Source organism: Tauraco erythrolophus, unplaced genomic scaffold (genome assembly GCF_009769465.1).
Source record: "Tauraco erythrolophus isolate bTauEry1 unplaced genomic scaffold, bTauEry1.pri scaffold_101_arrow_ctg1, whole genome shotgun sequence".
Classification (NCBI taxonomy): Eukaryota; Metazoa; Chordata; class Aves; order Musophagiformes; family Musophagidae; genus Tauraco; species Tauraco erythrolophus.
The window spans coordinates 9,007-31,655 of NW_028238563.1; the positions used below are offsets into that span (position 1 = coordinate 9,007).

General features: G+C 55.8%; 1 protein-coding gene across 4 annotated transcripts; it reads right to left on the reverse strand.

Annotated features, from left to right (window-relative positions):
• Positions 1-1,703: 1,703 nt before the first annotated feature.
• Positions 1,704-22,421, reverse strand: ILF3 (interleukin enhancer binding factor 3). Of its 4 annotated transcripts, none has more exons than XM_086630487.1 (20): positions 22,402-22,421; positions 18,892-18,975; positions 18,588-18,814; positions 18,173-18,353; positions 17,174-17,321; positions 15,649-15,740; positions 15,107-15,202; positions 14,162-14,273; positions 13,621-13,718; positions 13,139-13,250; positions 12,917-13,027; positions 12,434-12,633; positions 11,882-12,052; positions 11,229-11,366; positions 10,739-10,915; positions 9,059-9,212; positions 8,859-8,912; positions 3,381-3,737; positions 2,480-2,605; positions 1,704-2,294 (listed from the first exon to the last, which is right to left on the reverse strand). In XM_086630487.1, exons 2-20 carry the CDS (start codon positions 18,892-18,894, stop codon positions 2,161-2,163), a joined length of 2,691 nt encoding a protein of 896 aa, XP_086486613.1. In that variant the 5' UTR covers positions 18,895-18,975; positions 22,402-22,421; the 3' UTR covers positions 1,704-2,160. The 4 variants fall into 4 exon arrangements, with proteins under 4 accessions (XP_086486613.1, XP_086486612.1, XP_086486611.1 ...); XM_086630486.1 differs by having other exon boundaries at positions 2,489-2,605; positions 12,899-13,027; XM_086630485.1 differs by having other exon boundaries at positions 12,899-13,027.
• Between the last annotated feature and the right edge of the window lie 228 nt (positions 22,422-22,649).

A 22,649-nucleotide genomic window follows, 5' to 3' on the forward strand; every position in this document is an offset into this window, starting at 1 on the left:
GCACCGAGCCTGCCGGGCTCGGCCGTTGGGGACCTGCCGGCGGTAAAGCCGCGCCCGCAATAAAGTTATAACTGATGGTTGTAATAAAAGGGCTGGAAGCAGCCGGATCGAGCCTGTAACTGCCTCTTTTCCCGGTGCCGGCACCGTGCCGCGGCTGCCCTTCGGCAAGAACCCCCCACCGTCCCCCCCCGTCCGGGAAGGAGCCGCCGTCACCAAAACACCGGCTCCCGCCAGGCTTTGGCTGCTGGTTTGGAGGAAAAAAAGCACCGTTGGGGCGTTAAGGGGTTGCACCGGGGTCCGGCTGTGCCGCCGGCGCGGCAAGAAGCAGAAACGCCGGCGCAGGCTGCGTTCACCTTACGCCAAATCGCACGCGGCAGAGCGGCACCGGGGCGATAACCGACAAGGCTCCGGCGCGTTTCGGTGCCGTTTCGTAGCTCGGACACCGGTTGCCCTGCGGGGCTTCGGTGCGCGCCGTAACCCGGCAGCTGCCAGTGCCGGAATATTTGGGTGTGGGAGCACCGGAGCAAATGTTTGGGGGCAGGAGCCTGGCAAACACCGCTCCCCTTTCCCTGGAAAGGCGAGTCAACGTTGGCATTCTTGGTGTATTGTTACGGTTTGGAGGAGTGCCAGAAGCGGCGCAGCCGGGAAGCCAGTGAAGAACCACCAGGATTATCGACACCAGGAAGTCCTCGCCGGCGCTTGCCGTAAAATACCACCTAAACCCCAAACCCTCACCGCGTCGGTTCAAGGGTCCTTCCCTCCAACACCCCACCCCGCGCCGAAAATCCGGCGCTTCTGCCCGACGAGGCGCTGCGGCGCGGGACGGCGCGCAGCCCCCTGGCGCGGTGAGCCGCCGCCGCGCTCCGATCGCCGGCAAAGGCGCCGGTTCCGGCCTCCCGAGGCTCGAGGCGGCCTGGAAATCCGTCAAATCCCCCGGAGTGGGGGGGGTTTAGCCTCAAAATCCAGAGTTTTGGGTGATAAAAGCGGAAAATATTCTGGAATTTGGGGGGTTTTAGGGGAGGGGGGAGGCTGCGGCGCCGGCACGTGCCGCCCAACGCAGCATCCGGAGCCCGAGGCGGCCTGGAAATCCATCAAATCCCGCCGGGGGGGGGTTTAGCCTCAAAATCCAGAGTTTTGGGTGATAAAAGCGGAAAATATTCTGGAATTTGGGGGGTTTTAGGGGAGGGGGGAGGCTGCGGCGCCGGCGCGCGCCGCCCAACGAGGCATCCGGAGCCCGAGGCAGCCTGGAAATCCATCAAATCCCCCCGGGGCGGGGGGTTTAGCCTCAAAATCCAGAGTTTTGGGTGATAAAAGCGGAAAATATTCTGGAATTTGGGGGGTTTTAGGGGAGGGGGGAGGCTGCGGCGCCGGCGCGCGCCGCCCAACGAGGCATCCGGAGCCCGAGGGGGCCTGGAAATCCATCAAATCCCCCCGGGGGGGGGGGTTTAGCCTCAAAATCCAGAGTTTTGGGTGATAAAAGCGGAAAATATTCTGGAATTTGGGGGGTTTTAGGGGAGGGGGGAGGCTGCGGCGCCGGCGTGCGCCGCCCAACGAGGCATCCGGAGCCCGAGGCGTCGAGTTTCGTGTTTATTCGTCTACATTCAGCGAACTCCGGCGGCGCTGCCCGCGGCATCCGGGCAGGCGACCCCCGCTCTTTTCCCACCGCTTTTTGGAAAATAAAATTTTCACTTATAAAACCGAAAACACTAAAGCCTTAAAATACAGAAAAAGCTCCTCGAACTCACTTCACGAAAGCATCAACAAGGATGACGGAGCCCTTCCCCATCCAAAGCGTCCGCGTTCCCACGGCAACTTGGGAAGAGGGAAAGGGGACCGGAATCGTCTCAACTCCCCCCAAAAAAAAAAAACCCCAAAAAATTCCCAAAAAATAAGAATATTCCTATTTAGACAAAGTCGTAATGGCAACTAACAACCCATTAAATACGGAGATGCCCAAAATACAGCTAGTTATGGAATTACAGGTACTCAACCAGTAGTGACTGGGATCACAAAGAGCACTGGAACATGGAAACGGGGCGGGATGGAGGGGGCTGGGGGGATAGGACAAGGGGGGGGTTCCGTGTTTACCGTGATGCCGTAAAACCGACCACCGGGAGGCGGGAGGTGGGGAAGCTCCGCGCCGGCGGGGAAGGGGCGGCTTTATCTGTACTGGTAGTTCATGCTGTGGTCGTTTCTGCCGTAACCGCCTTGGGAAGCCTGGTAGGAACTGGGAGGGCCGCTGTAATTCTGCCCGGAACCGGGAGAGTTGTAGTTGGATTGAGAGGAATATCCACCTGTGGAAGGAAGTTTGGGGGGAAAAATGGGAAAGAAGCTCCATTACCACCGCGGGGATGAAACTGGGGGGGTTTGGCACAATCCAGGGGGTTTTACTGCCATCCCTGCCGCGGTACCGTGGCGGGTGGGTGGAAAAATGGGGAAACTATGGAAAAATATCCCGAGGGAAGCGTGGCGTACTGACCTTGCTTACCTTGGTACGAGGACCCTCCGCCCCCAGAGCCTCCCCCATAGCCCCCGTGCGAGCCGGCGTTGTAGGAGGTGCCTCCCGAGTAGTTGTTTCCTCCGCGGCCGCTGTTGCCACCGTAACCTGGAAGGGAGAACGCGGTGAGCGCCGCGGTGCCGGGAGCCGGCGGAAAAGGAGGGTTATTATTCCAGGGGTGAGGTGAGGCAAAGCTTTGCCTCTTCCCGGATTCCTCGGGATGCTGGGAGGGTCCCGGAGGGGTCGGGGCTGGGGGTGGCGGTGGGATCTCCGACCGGCGGCAGAGGCAAAGATTCCATCGCAAAATGGTAACCGGAGGGAGAGCGGGCGATGCCGGCGTCTCCTCGGGGAGGAGTTGGGATGGATCCCGGCGGGTTTCCCGGCTGCTCCGTGATCTCATCCAATTAAATCCACGTTTTAAGCCCCCTCCTCCCAAGTTCACAGACCTCCCCGGATGGTTTGGGGGCAGAAAGGCTGTTTTACGGGACGGCTCCACCGGGATCCGGTTGCTCGGAGCCCCGTCCGACCCCACCTCCGGCATTCCCGGGGATTGGGCAGCACCCACCTTGCCGGGCAACCGGGGCCGGCGTAAGGAATTTCCTCCTTGGAGCTGCTGGGAATCGCCCCTTTTTGGTTAAAACCACAATCAGGCCATTCCCTACATCCCAGCGCTTGGAAAAAATCCATCCCCACTTTGCCATCGGCACTGACGGGGTCTCACGGTGACCCGGTCGGAATTCCGTGCCGCCGGCTCATCCCGTTGCCATAGACCCAACTAAAAGTCACCCCATGGCGCAGAACCCGGCACCTACACACTGACCATTCCCCGTTTTCCACCGTTTTCCACGTTTTCCCCCCCAAATCCGGCACGCTCCGCACTCACTGAATTTGCTCTCGTAGCTGTAATCGGAGCCGCCGCCGCCGGGCGAGTTGTAGGAGTTGGAGTAGGAGGAGTAGTTGCCACCCTGGCCGTGGTTGTAGCCCTTCTGCTTGCCCTGCGGCGGGCCGTAGTTGCCGTACTGGTTCTGGTTGTAGGACTGCTGCTGCTGGCCCTGGTGGGACTGGTATCCCGATCCGTAGGATGGTTTCTGCTGCCCTCCGTGCTGCTGCTTCTTCCCGCCGTGTTTGGGAGGAACCGGCGAGTTGTAGTTATCGCCGCCCTGGTAGTAGGAACCGTAACCGGAGCTGCCGCCGCCGCCGCCGCCGGAGTTGGAGTGGCCGCCGTTGCTGTAGAACTGGCCTGAACGGGGAGAAAAAGAGTCAGCCTGGAGGAGTGGGAATGTTTTTTGGGAAAAGGTGGGGGGGGGGGGGGGGGTGAGCGCACACGGCGCCGTCGGAAGGGTTACGGCTCGGAGGAGGCGGTTTTACCGTCGCCGCCGCCGCGGTTTGGGAGCGGTTCGCTCTCGGGATGGGGAAAAGAGTAAAAAAAACCACGGAGATGAGGCCGAGGGGGGAAGCCAGGGAAGGGTGGAATGTGTCGTGACGTCATCATGACGTCATCGTGACGTCATCTGGGCCCCCCCCCGCAGGTTTAATCCAGGACGGAGCTCCGGGCTGCGACGGAGTCTTCAATCCATGTTACAAAATCCAACGGTTTTCACTCCGGAGGTTTAAAATCCGACGGCGGGTCGGCCCTCGGCGCCTCCGGAACGAGGGAAGAGGCTCGTTCCCGGAACGCGGAACGACACCGGCACCCCACGGCACGCTGGAGCCAATCCCGTACGGCGAGTGAGCGGCGTCGATCCGGCGGAAATGAGAGTTTATCACTTTTTACCCCCGAATTCCGGTGCTCCATGTGGGATCTAAAAACCTTTACAGGGATGGAACGGCTCCGGAGAGCCGCGGCCGCGCGCGGATGAGCCGGTCGGCGTTTGATTTTATTTTTCCAGAGTGTTATCAGACTCCTTGTGTTAAAAACTTGAATTTTCAAGGAATAAAAGTCTTTCCTGGCGTCCGTAGCGGCGTGTACGCTCCGGGAATGGAGCTGCACCTCTAGAAGAGGGAAAGATGCACCAGAACCTCCTCCAAAATGGGAGAGGTGGGGGAAAATCCAGTTAAAAAGGAGACAAAGGGGAGAATCTCGTATCCCTTGTTTCCACAGTTCCATGGAAAACTGCCGGGACGGCTCCCGGGGAAGGCGAATCCCATCTCGGCTCCTAAATCCAGGGGGTGGGGGAGGATGTTGTAAAAAGCCGCCGGCTCTTCCCGGCGCCTCGTTTTTCGTTTTCCCATCGTTTCCTTGATTCTCATCCACGCTCCGGCTCTCCACGGAAAACATCTTCCCCTCTCCGGCGGAAAATCAAGGATTTCGTTGTGCAGAAACGAGGTTTTAACACCAATTTCTCTCCAGCCCGGAACGCCGTACGGAGAATATTTCGGCAGAGCAGGAGCCGCCACGATCCGTCACCTCTGGATGATGGATCCAAATTCCAAATCCAAATTCCCCGGATTTGGCTCGAGCGCGTCGGGAAGGAGCGCGGGGGCTTCTCCGGAGCGGCGTAGATTCCAGCTGCAGACTGGAAACGGGTCTCTCCGGAGTCGGTATTTCTGGAATTCCCATTTCCCGGCACCATTTTGCGTTGCACGAGGAAGTTTTCACGCTCTTTGACACCGGATCGTTCTCCACTCGCCCCAAATCCAAGCCAAGGAATAAAAACATCACTCTCCAACACGGATTCACTTAAAAACCGGCATTTTTCCCACCTCGTTCAGGTCCCTTCTCTAAAAAAAAAATCATTACCTCGAACAATCCCTTTCCAAAAAAACCAGGACATGGATTATTATTATTTTTTAAGTATCCACTAAACATCTCCGGCTTTTTTTTTCATGGTGCTCCATAATCAGAGGGTTTTTTGGGTTGATTTCTTCCCGGTCCGTTCGTTTAACCACCGGAGTTCGCTCCGGCCTCACGAGTAACAAACCAAATACAGAGTTTTTTGGGAAAAAAAAAAAAACAAACTGTAGCAAGAACAAAGGACCAGAAACTTGGAACTCAGAGACTCAGGACTTGACTGAAATTGTGGAATTGAAGCTCAGAGATTGAAGTCTTGGCTGAAATTGTGGAATTGGAGCTCAAAGACTCAGGTCTTGGCCAAAATTGTGGAATTGGAGCTCAGAGATTGAGGTCTTGGCCAAAATTGTGGAATTGGAGCTCAGAGATTGAGGTCTTGGCTGAAATTGTGGAATTGGAGCTCAGAGACTCAGGACTTGACCAAAATTGTGGAATTAGAGCTCAGAGACTCAGGTCTTGACCGAAATTGTGGAATTGGAGCTCAAAGACTTAGGTCTTGGCCAAAATTGTGGAATTGGAGCTCAGAGATTGAGGTCTTGGCTGAAATTGTGGAATTGGAGCTCAGAGACTCAGGTCTTGGCTGAAATTGTGGAATTGGAGCTCAAAGACTCACAACTTGATCGAAATCGTGGAATTGGAGCTCAGAGATTCAGGTCTTGACCAAAATTGTGGAATTGGAGCTCAGAGACTCAGGTCTTGGCTGAAATTGTGGAATTGGAGCTCAAAGACTCACAACTTGATCGAAATCGTGGAATTGGAGCTCAGAGACTCAGGTCTTGACCAAAATTGTGGAATTGGAGCTCAAAGACTCAGGTCTTGACCAAAATTGTGGAATTGGAGCTCAGAGATTGAGGTCTTGGCTGAAATTGCGGAACTGGAGCTCAAAGACTCAGGTCTTGGCCAAAATTGTGGAATTGGAGCTCAGAGATTGAGGTCTTGGCCAAAATTGTGGAATTGGAGCTCAGAGATTGAGGTCTTGGCTGAAATTGTGGAATTGGAGCTCAGAGACTCAGGACTTGACCAAAATTGTGGAATTAGAGCTCAGAGACTCAGGTCTTGACCGAAATTGTGGAATTGGAGCTCAAAGACTTAGGTCTTGGCCAAAATTGTGGAATTGGAGCTCAGAGACTCAGGTCTTGGCTGAAATTGTGGAATTGGAGCTCAAAGACTCACAACTTGATCGAAATCGTGGAATTGGAGCTCAGAGATTCAGGTCTTGACCAAAATTGTGGAATTGGAGCTCAGAGACTCAGGTCTTGGCTGAAATTGTGGAATTGGAGCTCAAAGACTCACAACTTGATCGAAATCGTGGAATTGGAGCTCAGAGATTCAGGTCTTGACCAAAATTGTGGAATTGGAGCTCAGAGACTCAGGTCTTGGCTGAAATTATGGAATTTCCTTCAATTCCCCATTCTGGTGAAATTTAATTCTCCGGACAACGACGTACTTCTAGGGCGCCGTGCGGGATGTTTCATTTTTCCAGCGTGGCTGCTCGGCCGTCAGGTCGGATGAGGCTTGGAGCGACGTGGTGTGGTGGAGGGTGTCCCTGCCCATGGCAGGGGGGTGGAACTGGGTGGTCTTTGAGGCCCCTCCCAACCCAAACCATTCCACGATTCCATGTGTTTTAGGCCCTTTATTCTTGGCTGGAGAAAGTCCATTCCCACCCCTTTCCGCGCGTTTTCAGCCGCCACCAACGCGCCGCCCTAATTCCTGGATATTTATTGGATCAGCACCGGCCGCGCGGTTACACCACCTTTGGAACGACACCAACCACACACAAAAAAAATAAAATACAAGGAAAAAAAAGTCACGTCCCTCCGCGTCAAACCCGCTCCGCGCGTTACAAAGGAACGTGGGATTAAAATTTCCGCGGACACGGCAACGTTTCGCACGCGTCCGGCGTCGGGCTGTGCCAGGAGGGCGGAAAGTTTTCCGGACCCGGTGCCGGACCGCCGGGGTTTCATTAAAAGGCTCGACCCGCGCGCGAAACCGGCTGTAAATTAAGACAAAAGTGGGTTAAAAACGCTTCGGCTCCTTAAAAACAAAGCAATGCTTTCCATAAAAAAAAAAAAAAAAGCAAAAATCGGGTTCTTTTCGCCTTCGCGCCGAGCGCACCGGAAAAAAAAAACCAAAAACACCAAAAAAACGTCTCGGATTAATCGTTTCCCCCCCCGTCGTGGACATCGATACGACCAAGTTCAACGGCAAAGGACAATAAAAAGTGCCAAGTCCTGCAGGATAAGAGAGTTTCGGCCAAGCCGCGGTGAAAAGCCACTGTTGAGAACCCCAGTGAAGCACAGGGACACAGCACGGACACTTTGGATTTTTGGAGTTGGAGGAAATTGGAGTGAAAAGCCGTATTTTTTGGGTGTGGGCAAGAGTTTGAGACGATCTAGGAAGCCCCAAAATCATGATAGCCGTAGGAGTCTGTGAAAAAGTCACCTACAGAAGGGGGAGACAGAGCAGAGAAGAAAAAAATTAGAATTCCTTGGAAGAGGGCAGAAGGCGCCGCATGTGAGAGTCACGTTTTAGATTTCTCTGCTCCTGTCGCCCCCCAAAGAAGGCTCCTTCTCCAGACCAACCGCCGGGTGTTTTCGGGGAAAAAAATCACATTCCAAAGTGTGGCCGAGAGCTTCACGTGGCTTAAAGCAGAGAAATTTAAAATATTTTAGAGGAGACGTGAAGTCACCTGGATGCGCGTTTTAACTTTCTAAATGTGGACATGAGCCGTTTTGCCATTAATTCTCATTAAAAAAATTAAAAAGGAGAAGCCCCTAAGAACGTTGGGAGCTCTAGAACGTGCCAGGTACCCATGGAGGAACTGGGAGCTCTAGAACGTGCCAGGTACCAACAGAGGGATGTTGGGAGCTCTAGAACGTGCCAGGTACCAATGGAGGAATGTTGGGAGCTCTAGAACATGCCAGGTACCAATGGAGGAACTGGGAGCTCTAGAAAACACAACAGGGACCAACAGAGGAATGTTGGGAGCTCTAGAACGTGCCAGGTACCAATGGAGGAACTGGGAGCTCTAGAACGTGCCAGGTACCAACGGAGGAATGTTGGGAGCTCTAGAACGTGCCAGGTACCAATGGAGGAACTGGGAGCTCTAGAAAACACAACAGGGACCAACAGAGGAATGTTGGGAGCTCTAGAACGTGCCAGGTACCAACGGAGGAATGTTGGGAGCTCTAGAACGTGCCAGGTACCAACGGAGGAATGTTGGGAGCTCTAGAACGTGCCAGGTACCAACAGAGGGATGTTGGGAGCTCTAGAACGTGCCAGGTACCAACAGAGGAATGCTGGGAGCTCTAGAATGTGCCAGGTACCAACAGAGGGATGTTGGGAGCTCTAGAACGTGCCAGGTACCAATGGAGGAACTGGGAGCTCTAGAACGTGCCAGGTACCAACAGAGGGATGTTGGGAGCTCTAGAACACTCCAGGTACCAAAGGAGGAACATTGGGAGCTCTAGAACCCTTCAGAGTGGCTTCTGCAGGAGTGTGTGACCCGGTCCGAGTTCCACACCCTCAACGGATCCACGTGTTTGGAAATTTAAGATGAAAAACACTTACTGTAGCCGGCTGTGGCGGAATTTCCTCCGTAGCCGTAGCTTCCGTACCCAGCGCCTGGATGAGAAGGAAAACGTTTCAATAAAAAAAAAAGGAAATGGAAGCGCACGAAGACCTCGTGCCACCGCCTCAACGATGGAGCGCCGGGCTTTGGTCGCGTTTGGCATGGAAAGAGTCGGGCCGAGGCGCCGGGATGGTCTCACCTGCGTTCATGTAGCCCCCGTGGTTGCCACCGAATCCGCCCCGGCCTCTCCCTCGGCCTCGGATGTTGCCGCCTCTTCCGCGACCGCGCATGTTGGGCGGAGGCGGCACCTCGTTGTGCATCGGGCCGCCCATTCCGAAACCCGGGTTGTGCTGCTGAAGGAGAGAGAGGCAGATGTGTTTATCCGACCGCCTCCCAGAGGAAAACGTTGGGAGCTCTAGAACGTGCCAGGTACCAAAGGAGGAATGTTGGAAGCTCTAGAACATGCCAGGTACCAAAGGAGGAACACTGGGAGCTCTAGAACATGCCAGGTACCAAAGGAGGAACATTGGGAGCTCTAGAACTGCCAGGTACCAAAGGAACCAGGTTGAGAGCTCTAGAAGCTCCAGGTACCAAAGGTGGAACATTGGGAGCTCTAGAACGTGCCAGGTATCAAAGGAGAAAAGTTGGGAGCTCTAGAACACTCCAGGTACTAAAGGAGGAACATTGGGAGCTCTAGAACATTCCAGGTATCAAAGGAGAAAAGTTGGGAGCTCTAGAACATGCCAGGTACCAAAGGAGGAACCTTGGGAGCTCTAGAACATGCCAGGTACCAGGAGATACCTAGAGTTGGGAGCTCTAGAAGGTGCCAGGTATCAAAGGAGGAACACTGGGAGCTCTAGAACGTGCCAGGTACCAGGAGGAACACTGGGAGCTCCAGAACGCTCCAGGTACCAAAAAAATAATATTGGGAGCTCTAGAACAGGTACCAAAGGAACCAGGTTGGAAGCTCTAGAATGCTCCAGGTACCAAAGGAGGAACATTGGGAACTCTAGAACATTCCAGGTATCAAAGGAGGAATGTTGGGAGCTCTAGAACATGCCAGGTACCAAAGGAGGAACCTTGGGAGCTCTAGAACATGCCAGGTATCCAAAAAAAAGAACGTTGAGAGCTCTAGAACTTCCAGGTACCACAAGAGGAATGTTGGGAGCTCTAGAATGCTCCAGGTACCAAAGGAGGAACACTGGGAGCTCTAGAACGCGCCAGGTACCAGGAGGTACCTAGAGTTGGGAGCTCTAGAACGTGCCAGGTACCAAAAGAGGAACACTGGGAGCTCCAGGTACCAGGAGGAACATTGGGAGCTCCAGAATGCTCCAGGTACCAAAAAAAGAATATTGGGAGCTCTAGAACAGGTACCAAAGGAACCAGGTTGGAAGCTCTAGAATGCTCCAGGTACCAAAGGAGGAACTTTGGGAACTCTACAAATACCTCCAGGTATCAAAGGAGGACATGTCAGGTACCCAAGGAACCAGGCTGGGAGCTCTAGAATGCTCCAGGTACCAAAGGAGGAACCTTGGGAGCTCTGGAACGCTCCAGGTACCACAGGAGGAAGTGGTACGTGCTCCTTGGATGCTCTGGAATGTGCCAGGTACGTGTTGGAAGCTCCAGAACACGTGCCTCCAGAGGAAGAGGACACCAAGGCAAAAGCACCGGGGCTGTGAACCGAACGAGGGGTCATCTCTAGAAAACAGAGGATGTTTTCTGCAAAACTTGACGGTATTTCTGCTTCCAAGCCCAACGGCCGTCGGCAGATTCCGGTTTCTCTCCGCACCTCAACTTACTTCCCCTCCCAAAAAGAGATGAAAACCGTAGAGCCGGAGACAACGGTACCGCGGAGCCGTGGAATCGCGGATTTACTCACTTTCACCGCGAACTTGGGGCCCCCCCTCGCCGGCACGGGGGGTCTCTTCTTCTTGTTCTGCTCGATGGCAACCGGAGCGTCCGGGAACAGCTTCTCCAGCGCCGCCAGGGCCGCGTAGGCTTTTGCCACCTTTTTATTCGAACCGGCTCCTTGGAATTTCTGCCCGTCAACCTCCACCTTTGAAAGGGATCGGAATCGTCAGCGTAAGCGGGAAGGGCAGGAAGAGAAGCTGTCGTTTGGTAAAATTAACCATTTTTGACGTTTTTTTTCCCTAACTTCCAGAAGTTGGAAGCGTCGGAGGACAGGTTGGACGAGGTTTTGAGCAACCTGACCTAGTGACAACACATCCCCACCCTCCAGATCATCCTAAAACGTCCCTTCCGACCCAAACCGCTCCGAGATTCCGTGATTTTAAATCCTCACAAAGGCTACGAAGTTACGGATCTCCGAGGTGGGATAACGGCCGACGGAGGAGCAGGAGCCACCTCACCTCCATGACGAAGCGCTTGTCGTGGCTGCCGCCCGTCTCCGAAATCAGTTCGTATTTCAGCCCGCGCCGCTTCTCGTTCAGCTCCATCACGGGATTCTTGCCGTGCTTCGTCAGGATTGGTCCCTGCTGTTTCACGTTCTGGAGGGAGAGGAGCGGCGATGAAGAAAAGGGAAAAAAAAAAAAAAAGAAAAACCCCCAATGGATCCAAAGCTGCTTCCAAAACACAGACTTTGCAAAATATCATGGAAAAGAGGGATTTGGAGTAAGTTTCCCTGAGGTTTTTCCTCTTAAATGGTGTCGTTCCGGGAACTGAACCGTACGGGACGGCGTTACGGCGACCCGATGCTCGGAGGCGCTTCCAACCACGTCCTCCATCATCCCAAAGAACCGGGAGCATCCCAAAGACCCGGGAGCATCCCAAAGACCCGGGAGCATCCCAAAGACCCGGGAGCATCCCAAAGACCCGGGAGCATCCCAAAGACCCGGGAGCATCCCAAAGACCCGGGAGCATCCCAAAGACCCAGGAGCATCCCAAAGACCCAGGAGCATCCCAAAGAACCAGGAGCATCCCAAAGAACCAGGAGCATCCCAAAGAATCGGGAGCATCCCGAAGAACCGGGAGCATCCCGCTTCCCCCTCTCCGACCCGCTCACCTCTGGGGTTTGATCCGAAGGGGGAGAAGCAGCCGTGGGCGTCGAGACCGTTTCTACGACGGGCGGAGGAGCGACGACGACGGGTTTCTGTTCCGTCTCCTCCGCGGATTCGTCCCCTTTCCCGGATTCTTTGCCCTCGGCTCCCGTGGGCAAACCCATATCCTGCAACACCTGTGGTGAGGAGAGGCGGAGAGGGGATTATGAGCAGCACGGACCCCAAGAGCCGTCGGCTCTCGTGTGCCCGACGCGTTTCGGGGTAAATACTCCAGAAAACTGCTCCAGAATCCCGTTATTAATTCCATTCCCCAAATCCCACAGGCGCTCTGAGACCCACGAGGTGTGGAATCCTCCGCCCTGAGGCTTCGCGCGCAACGGACTACGCCGTCCCGGTGTTTTAACTTCTCCCCTCTCCATCCCAAAGGGATTTTACAACATGAATTCCACGGTGACGGTCCCGATTGTGTCATTCCCACCGATCCGGTGGCCCTTTCCAGCCCGGAGCGGTCGGCGACCAAACCGCCTCCTACGGAGCGCGCTCCGGCAGCTCGTTACCTTCACTGCCACGTGCAATTTGGCCGTTTTTTTGGAAGGTCCCGACGCCTCAAACGTGCTGCCGTCGATTTCCACGGACATGGTGAAGATGGGAGCGTGAACGGGACCAGTCTGAGACACCAGTTTGTACTGGAGGCCGGGTTTGAGCTGGTTTAGTTTCATCAGCGCGTTCATGGCCTGGGGAGGCTCAAGTTTTTCCTCTGAACGGAGAAAGGAAAAAAACGGGAACGGCGAGTTTGCGGAGGTTTGTTGCCTCTTTGGAAGAAGCACAACTGATTCCAGACACGTTCTCATCTGCGTTTTCCTCCTCGTGAGAGTTGAAGTTATCCCAAGGAAAAAAAAATCTTACAGACTTTTCCTTTTGGATTTTCCCCCCAAATTCACGTTCCCTGTAACTCCTGTCTCCGGTGTCACCCCGGACCCGCCGCGGCCCCAGAACAGCCCTCGGGCGCCGTCGGTACCTACCTCTCGTTAACTCAATACCTTTTTTCTGAATCTTCTTTTTCTTTTTGCTGGGAGATTTCTCCTCTCCGTCCTCCTCCATGGGTCGCTTCATCGGGGTGACGGCGTACGTCGTACTGGGAGGAATCTGGACTGTAACAACCGGAATAAAACAACCCTGAGTATTCCAGTTTCCAGCAAAAAAAAACCTCGGAAACGTGCTCCGGGGTGGTGGGTTGGTCGATTCCCGCTCCGAGCACGTACCGGTGTAGTCCACGGGGTTCTCGTTCTTTGGTTTCTTGGGCATTTTGGAAGGCAGAGGGTCCATCCCCAAGACTTTGTGCAGTTGGCCGAACGCGGCGAGCCTCAGAGCGTGCTGGAAAAACCAAAACCCGCGTTACCGGGAAGCGCGGGCGGCTCCACCGATCTCCGCTCCCTGCCAACACTCTACCCACCCCTACACAGAAATCCTCATCCGTTTAAACGGGACTCTCTGAGTGAATATTTGTGGAATTTCGGCCCGGAATTACGGGCCCGGGGTGACGAGTCACTATTTAAAACCTGCCACTTCGCTTGTGGTTGGCCGAGCTACCAAATCCTCCTGGCTGCGGGACCCCTGGGTATGGCTGGCATTAACCAAGAGAACGCCGACCTCCGCAGGGACTAGACTACCGGGAACCCCAAACGGGAGCTCGGAGGCGGTGGAACTGGGGAAGTTTTGGGAACATCTGTAGGCAAAACTATACCTGAGCACTCTGTGTGATATCTTCCCTTTGTTGTCTGTCTAGATGCCCAATAGCATCAGTGGCTTCTTTTTCACAAGGATCATAAATACCAGAACCATCTGAAGGCAGGAAACAAGGAAGATATGCAGAGAATTATCCTGGTGTTTGCTAAAGACACTAGACTAAGTATTCCCTTGGCATCAATCAACACTCATCCCTCGGAGAACACGGACGGACACGACGTCCAACATTCTGAGACTGGTCTGGGCTAATTTACCCGCACGATTGGCGGCGAAGCTGCTCGCCACCGCTCGGGGAACCAATTTGACGCTCGATAGAAACTGGTGGCTCTCTAAGGGGGGGTAGGGGGCGTAGCTTGGAACACACGTGTCCCTACGGAACGGCCGAGGTACCGCGGTACCCGCCTGCGCCGGGGGGCCGTGCCGAGCGCCGAAGCCTGGGCCGCCCGCGACGTCTAGGACCAGGGAAGGTACCCGCGCCCTCCGAGCCTCAACCGCATCTCGGCTCCGCTTTGAAATGGAAATGCAGAGAGGCACCTAACCTGGCATGACGATTCCGGAGGCGAGGCATTCCAGAACCCTCCGCAGAGCCTCGCCGGCACCCATGGGTCTGTTGGCGGTGCCGATGGACTTCTCGCACAGCAGCTCCAGAGGCTGAGAAGACAGTTGGGAAGGGTGAGGGAGGCGAAGGCAGGAGGGTGCGCGCAGCGGCGAGAGGCTGATTCGAATCCACAAACGATTATTAAACGGTGGAAATTGTTAATCACAGAATCGTGGAATGGTTTGGGTTGGAAGGGACCTTCAAGATGATCCAGTTCCAACTCCCGACATCTTATGTAATCCTGGAATGGTTTGGGTTGGAAGGGACCTTCAAGATGATCCAGTTCCAACCCCCCTGCCATGGGCAGGGACATCTTATGGAATCCTGGAACAGTTTGGGTTGGAAGGGACCTTCAAGATCACTCAGTTCCAACCCTGCCATGGTCAGGGACATCTTACAGGATCATGGAATGGTTTTAGTTAGAAGGAACCTCAAAAATCATCCAGTTCCAATCCCCCTGCCATGGGCAGGGACATCTTCAAGAATCATAGAATGGTTTGGGTTGGGAGGAACTTCAAAGACCATCCAGTTACAACCCCCCTGCCATGGGCAGGGACATCTTATGGAATGATGGAATGGTTTGGGTTGGAAGGGACCTTCAAGATCATCTCATTCCAACCCCCCTGCCATGGGCAGGGACATCTTATGGAATCATGGAACAGTTTGGGTTGGAAGGGACCTCAAAGATCATCCCATTCCCACTCCCCTGCCACGGTATAATCGATAACGCGGCTCGCACCGCATACGTTGAACACACAGAAACTTTGCTGGTGCTGCACAAAACGCCGATTTACGGCACGGAACGCGCGCGGAGCGGAGACTGCCCCACACTGGCGCGGAGCAGTGGCACCAAACCCCCCCAGACCCCCCCCCACTGGTGAATTACCCATCCTCTCAGCGGCGCCCACGTCGGAACCCGCGTGCACAGATCCCGCAGCACTCGGATCACGATGACGCACGACTTCAGCCCGTTGGCCCTGGCCTGGAGCACGGATCGGAAGCGAGACAAGCGTTCAAGAAAAACCCCAAAACTCCTCAAAAAAACCGCAGATACTTTTTTTTGTTGTTGTTTTGTTTTGTTTTTTTTTTTTTGCTGTGCTGCTTTGCGAAGGGCAAACGGCGTTCGGCGTCGCCACCGTGTGACTCGGAGCAACGACCGCGGCGCACGAAGGCGACGGTGCTCCTCGCGCAAAGCAGCAGCTACGCCTTTATTCCTTAAAAAAAAAAAAACAACAAAAAAAACCAAAAAAAAAAGCCTTTTCCAAACGTTTAACTCCCTTAAGTGCTGCTTTACCAACTGCGCCCTCAGGTCAGCACGTCCGACGGTAAATATTTTTTTAACGCAAAAGAAAAAATCAGCCCCTTAATAGTTTATTTCTCTTTTTTTTTTTTGCTACTTAAAGACAAATATAAGAACAAAATGCAAACCTGGAACCACTTGGCGTGCCGCAGTGACGCCAAGGCAGCAAGGCATTTCTGCCTGTCCAGAACGTCCGGGGAGTCGGTGACTGAGAGCGTTTCTAGTCGTGGATGGAATAAGAAGACAAGGCACAGTTTGACCAAGGGGGTTCTGCCAGGCGGAGCCGGGGGACGAGGCAGCTTCCTAACGGGGCAGCGGAGGCTCCCGAAGGATCCTGATCTAGATCCTGGACCCGGAGTGGTGGGTCTGCAGTGCCTGGTGGCCTGGTTTATCCGTTAAAACCGCAGGCACCGGGGTGGTGGTGGTGGTGGTGGTGGTGGGGAGGGGGTGTTTAATTAACAAGGATGGAGCGGAGTCTGTTCCGGGGCGTGAAACTCCGTGGGAAAGGACAGAAATCCATCACGGCTCCGGTAATGGGTGAGCGAAGGGAAATTTGGAAGGGAAAAACTCAACTCTAACGTCGAGCTTCGGCGGAGGAGCCGGAGGGGGAAGAGCTTTGCGAGGATGGGGGGAACCCCCTCCGCCCGAAAGGCTCGGCTGCCCCGGCCCCAGCCCGTGCCATGGAGTGTCCTGTTGGTCAAAGGTCCAGCGTCCCTAAAATCGACAAACTAGAAGGCTCGGCAGGCCAGGTGAGGTTATCCAAAAACCACAGACAGTCAGGAGAGCACAATTTCCCAGTCTGTGCTGCAGCAAAATTGAGGATACGGTGCTTTGGGGGAAAAACACCCAAAAAAAAAAAAGCACAAGTTTCCCAAGATCAGGGTTTTAGATAAGGCTACGGCACGGAGCGAGCGCCGGGAACCGGCCGGCCGACACGGAACCCAGCGCGGCGAGGCGATTCCGGCGCAAAAAAAAAACGGTATAAAATTTGAATTCTTTTGAGTGTTCTGCAAATTCTTATTCCAAAGGGAACGTGGGAGCGAATGGAGGAGTTAACTTTATCCAAAACTCTGCATGGCTTTCTGGAATCCCGAATTTTCCAGCTGATGAAACAGCCGACGGAGGAGGCCCCGAGCACCCGTCACTCTTGCTGCAACACAAACCCTGCGGAACATCCCATTTCAGGAACATGCAACGAGAAGCCTTCCAGATTTTTCTTTTTCTTTTTTCCTTTTTTTTTTTTTTTTTCCCCTAAATCAATCTGCTTCATATTTTCGTGTCGCCGTGCGGGTCACGCACACGGCTCGGTACAACACGAGATTAACACGACGAGATTAGTGAACTAACAGTGGAAGGAAAAACTAAAATTGAGGATAAAAAAAAAAAAAAGAAGGAAAAAAAAAACCAAAAAACCCCAAGGATTTAAAAAATAAAATAATAAAAAAAACCAAACAAGAGCAAAATGCCATCTGAACGCTGCTCCTCAGTTTCGGAAGCTCATTCCGAATAAATTGTCAATCTCAAGAGGAATTTGGAATTTTGAATTTGCACAAAAACCACGGGATGAAACGGAAGAGCACGTTGGGACGGCGGATTAGCACCGGGAACGTCGGGGTCTCCAGCCGCCTGGCGGCCGTTTCCGGACTCCCCTACCTCCAGCTGACTGTTTCTCCATCTCCTCCCTGACCACGGGCGACGTCAGGTGGATGGTCAGCGCCAGCGGCGGCTCCTTCGTGTTCTTGATGACGATGGCGGCGTCACCCACCGACTGGATTATTTCGTATTTGTCTTCCGTGATGGCCTGAAACAGAATTTCCCCGCTCAGGAATCATCCAAATTCACTTCCCAGCGACTCGCAACAACCTTTTCCAACCAAAACCAAAACCACCCGAGGTCCATGAAACTCCAGCTCATGAAGAGAAGCTCTTTTAAGAACACAACAAACATCCCCCAGCAGCAGGAGGACACGGAGCTGCTGGAGCGGGGCTGGAGGAGGCCACGGAGATGATGGGAGGGCTGGAGCACCTCTGCTCTGGAGACAGGCTGGGAGAGTTGGGGTGTTCAGCCTGGAGAAGAGAAGGCTCCGGGGAGACCTTCCAGCACCTCCCAGTGCCTAAAGGGGCTCCAAGAAAGCTGGAGAGGGGCTTTGGACACGGGCGTGGAGTAACAGGACACGGGGTGATGGCTTTGAACTGGAAGAGGGGAGATTTCCATGGGATCTGAGGGAGAAATTCTTCCCTCTGAGGGTGCTGAGGCACTGGCACAGGTTGCCCAGAGAAGCTGTGGCTGCCCCATCCCTGGCAGTGTTCCAGGCCAGGTTGGATGGGGCTTGGAGCAACCTGGTGTGGTGGAGGGTGTCCCTGCCCATGGCAGGGGGGTAGAACTGGATGGTCTGGAAGGTCCCTCCCAACCCAACCCATTCCATGATTCCACAAGATGTCCCTGCCCATGGCAGGGGGTTGGAACTGGATGATCTTTGAGGTCCCTCCCAACCCAAACCATTCTGGAATTCCATGATTTTAAGAAGGGAATTCTGGCTGTTACTTTCCCAAGACAGAAGGAGAGCATGGAAAAACCCATCATTGGGAACTTTTTACCCATCTAAAATAATCCACTTCGCTTTTCCACCGAACACGGAAAGGTTCTACTCACGGCGAGCTGCACTCCGAGGTTGTCGGCGACCTTCTCCAGGAGATCCGCGGTGGGTTTGTCCTTGCACAGCAGCACCAGCTCCAGGTCCAAGTCGCCCTTGAGCAGTAGCCCCTTGGCCACCAGCCCCACGCGCATCACTCCGCGCAGGGTCCTCGTCAGCTGCTCCGCCGCCTTCTGGTCCCTGCGGAGACGCGGGAGACGGTCACGGTGGTGCCGGAACCGGGACGGATACATCCAGAAGGACTAAACGCGCCCCACCACTCCCCCGCTGAAGGATTTGGGACACCTGGATGGGAAAAGGCGCTTCGACGCCGCGTTAGTTACCTCCTCTTAATTCCAAACAATTTTTCCACCCGGATTTTTGGTGATTTAAGTAAGAAGGCGCCGTGATTTCCGACACCGCGACGTTCCTTACCCTCCTTCCTTGTTTTCCTCGTCGGCCGCCGTCTCCATGGACTCCGTTTCCGGCTGCTCTCCGCCGACTTTCTCTTGCTCGTCGATCCAGTCGGACACGGCTTTGAGCGCTCGCTCCGTGTGGGACACCATGTTCTGCACGGCCTCCAGCTCCTCCTGCGTCGGGTACACGGCCGAGTGCTTGGCCATAACATGGCGGTCGTCGTTCACAAAAATACGCATCGGGCGCTGGAAAAATTTTGGGAAAAACGGTTTAGCCGGAGCCGAAACGCAGGGAATTCTCCCGCCAAAGTCCAAAACTTTACCATTTTTGCTTCCCAACGTTCCGACGGCGCCTGTTTAGATCCTTCCACCACGAAGGCTGCGGCAGCACCGCGCTCTTCCGTAACCTGAAAGCAACGGAAAACCGGTCAGCGGCGCTCCGACCCCGCGGCCGGACCGAAACCGGAGACGGGACGGACACAAACTCGTTAGTGAGCACCAAATCCCGCTCCCGGTGACTTTCTATCCGTAAGACTGGATCCAAGGCGGGTTTGTCGGCGTCCGAACCGCGCCGGCTGCCTTCCTCGGGGGCGCCGCGCTCGTTAACCGCCCAACCGAGCGCTAAGGCCATCCTCCTGGCTCCTTGTTTTCCCTTATTTCCCATTAAATCTGCAGTTTTCCAAAGCTCCGGCGCCTGTTTCCGACACGAAGCTCGCCGGAAGCGATGCGCTCCCCGAGACGCAGCCGCACCGGCAAGATTAAGCCAAAAAACTCATTTAATTCCACGAGTTACGGAATCGGGTTGCCAAGCGAGGGGACAGCCTTCATTCCCGCCGCTCCGAAGCAAGGATTTGTAAAAACCGCGCCGCTTTTCACCCGGAATTCGCTTTACAATCCCGCTTTTCATCAGGAACACAGTCCAGGAGTTGAATTAGGAACGAGACGGGTCCCGGCGCCGCGTCGAGTCTCTCCACTGACTTTATCGGGAAGAAACGGCGCGAACTCGCAGCGGCAAATCCGGTTTTGAAGCAATTCCCAAAATCTCAACGGATTAAGCCGAAATCACGACCAAGAAGCCGTTTCCGAAGGGAACTAACCCATTCCGACAGCCCGAGCCCTGTCGGCTCCTTTTGTTCCTCGGATTTAGCCGAGGGGCCGTCGGACTGACCGACGTTCCGTGGGAGAGGGCAGCTTCCCAAGAGCGCCTTCGGATGCGAGCGGGTTTCTGGGAAGAACTTCAAAACGCCCTCTCGCACCCCTGGGATCGACTCTTCAGCATCGGGAACGTCGCTGGCCACGCGGCCGACTTCGGAATCAGCCATTGGGCGATTCATGGTCATTAATTTCACCAAATATCGGGAATAAAACTCTGGATTGGCCTCGAACCGGCACTGCGCGGCGGCGGTCCCGCTCCCGCAAACACCTGGTGCTTCCCAGAAACTCCTCAGCACCCGAGGATGAGGAAGGTCACCGGCACCCACGTCCACCGGCTGTTCCGCTGCGCTCTTCCGACCCAGCACCCACCAAAACCGCCGCGCAACCACGGATTTCAGGAACTCCGCTGAACACCAGTGGCACCTCCGTGATCCCGTTATTCCCAACTAAATCCCGCTCCTCTGGGACTCTTTCCGTTCTGAACAGGTTCCGCTAAAAACAAAACCAGACTGACGCTTCCTTTTGCCCTTTTCCACTGGAACCTTCCCCGAACCGGCCCGTTCCCCGCCGGGAATCGCTACCGACAGCTCCCAAATCCCATAATTTCCTAAGCTGCGAGTAAGTCCGACCAATCCTAAGGACAAACTCCGCGGCGCCGATGTTTTACAAACAAAGCTCAGCCTCGCGACCCCAGGAAGAATTTTTTTAGGATAAAACAGGGAAAGCTCATTTCTCCCAGCTGCTGGCGCGGCGCGGACTCGGTATTTTACGGCACAAGAGTTGGAATTTCCCTCTGATTCCAACCCTGCAAATATTTAGGCACAGGAGGAGTTTGGTGTTGTCCCAAATCTGGATCTAATTGTTAATTAAACCCAGATGTCAGTGTCCGGGGAGAATTATTCCCGTTACCTGTGGGATCTCATGAGGCACCTTCCCATGGGAGTCAGCCTCCTGGAACACTCCTCCTCCGGATGGGACCCCCAAGAACTCACACACTCCACACAGAGTTATTTTTTCCCGAATTTCCCTTAATTTCCTCCAAGCACAGGTAAGAAACGAGTCGGAACGACCTACGGAAGCGCGTTCCGACGGTCAGAAAACGCTCCAACAGCCCGAGAAACCAGAGCCTCGTCTCCTGAGATTCCCAACGACGGAGGTTATCGCTTCTTCCGGAAAACCATCGAGGTTGGGTTCTAGGGAGAACCCCGGAGCCGACGCTGCGGCATCACCGGATTCGCACCTCTTGGGGAAAAGAACCACAGAATCGGTTAAAACCCACGAACGCGCTCCATAACGCCCGATTCCCGACGTCGCTCCGGATGCTGACGGCCCTTCAAATTTGAGAAGAAGGGAGAAACTTTGGAATTCTCCCCATGTTTTATACCTTGCCTGCTCCGCTCTCCCTGTCCTACCGTTTCCACCACCGGCTCCGTTTCACCAACAAACTTCCCACCCGACGGAAGGCGCAGCCTCTCCGAAAAAAACGTTTCTCGGGGGGTGGAAGAGGAAAAAAAACATCCAGAAAAAAGGCAAAAGGTTGAAACTTCTGCCCCGGAGCGGGGGAAAGCTCCAAGGCACGCGGAGAAGCCGCCATCTCCGATGTAACGGGGGAATTTCTGGGGTTTAATCCGCGTTTTCCGCCGATGGTACCGGAGTGGGATCCTCGGCGGAGCCCGACGCCTCCGCTTTTGTTTGCCGGAGCTCCGTGGGGTCTCGGGACACGGATGGGGTCCGGCGCCACGGTGCTGGCAAACAAAAGCTGCGGGGTCTCACCGAGCGACTCGGGGAGAAGGTTTGGGGGTCAGTGGGGTGGGTTTTTTTGGCTTTTTTTAGCTTTTTCTGGCTTTTTTTTAGCTGAACCATGCAGAAAACGAGCGGCTACGGATAACGGGATGGGCGGGAACGACGGGAAGTGCGAGGGAGAGCCTGGAAAAGCCCCTGGAGAGGGAAGTTTCGGACAGGAGGGGGGGGGGTTGGCCCCCAGGGCCTTTAAATCGCACCAAAGGCGATGTTCCCCCCTCCCGTGCCCCCCCAACGCCGGGCCCCGCGGAGCTGCTTCCCGCGGCCGGAGGGGGTGGCCGAGAAGGGGCCCAGCCCCCCTCCCCGTCCCCCCCAACCCCCCCCCGTCCCCACGCGTGTGCGCGGGAAACCCACCGCCACGGCGGGGGGGGGGGGGGGGAAGGGGCGGCCGCTGCCGCCATTTCGCCGTTTGCAGAAAGAACAAAGCGGCGGCGGCGGGAAACGAAGGGGGGGGGGGGGGGGAGGGCACAGCGCGACCCCCCCTCACGGCGCGACCCCCCCCCTTATCCCACCGCGAGGGGCGGCTGGAATGGGGAGGGGGTTGGGGGGGGGGGGGGGGGGGAAGCGCAGCCCCCCCCTCACTCACCCCGCCGGCCGCCCGCCGCCATTTTGTCTCCACAGCACAATGGGCCGAGCGGGAGGGCGGGAAAGAGCCGGGGGGTGGCTTGAGGAGGGAGGGGGGGCCGGGTCTCCGCCGGCGCGGCCCGCGGCCGTACCCCCCCCACCCCCCCCCGCCGGGCCTACCCGCCCTCCTCCGCGGCCCGGCCGCCCGGCACCGCCCCCCCCCCCCCCCCCCGCCACACACACACACACACACCCCGGCCCCCCCCCCCTCCTCCCCCCCGGCACCTCAGCCCCGGCGGCAGCGCGGTTCTTACCGGCGGGGGGGCCCGTTCGTCCGCCGGGGCCCGGGGCTGGGCCGCGGCGCGGGGCGCGGTGCGGTGCGGCGCGAGACTGCAGCGCGGGGGGCGGGGCCGCCGCCGGCGGGGGGCGCGCGGCCGCGCGCGCGGGAGGGGAGGGGGGGAGAGAAGGGGGGGAGGGGGGGGGGGAAGAGAGGGGTCACGTGGAGCGCGGCGGGGGGGGGGGGGGTGGGGGCAGCCAATGGGGGAGGGCGGCGGGAGGTGAC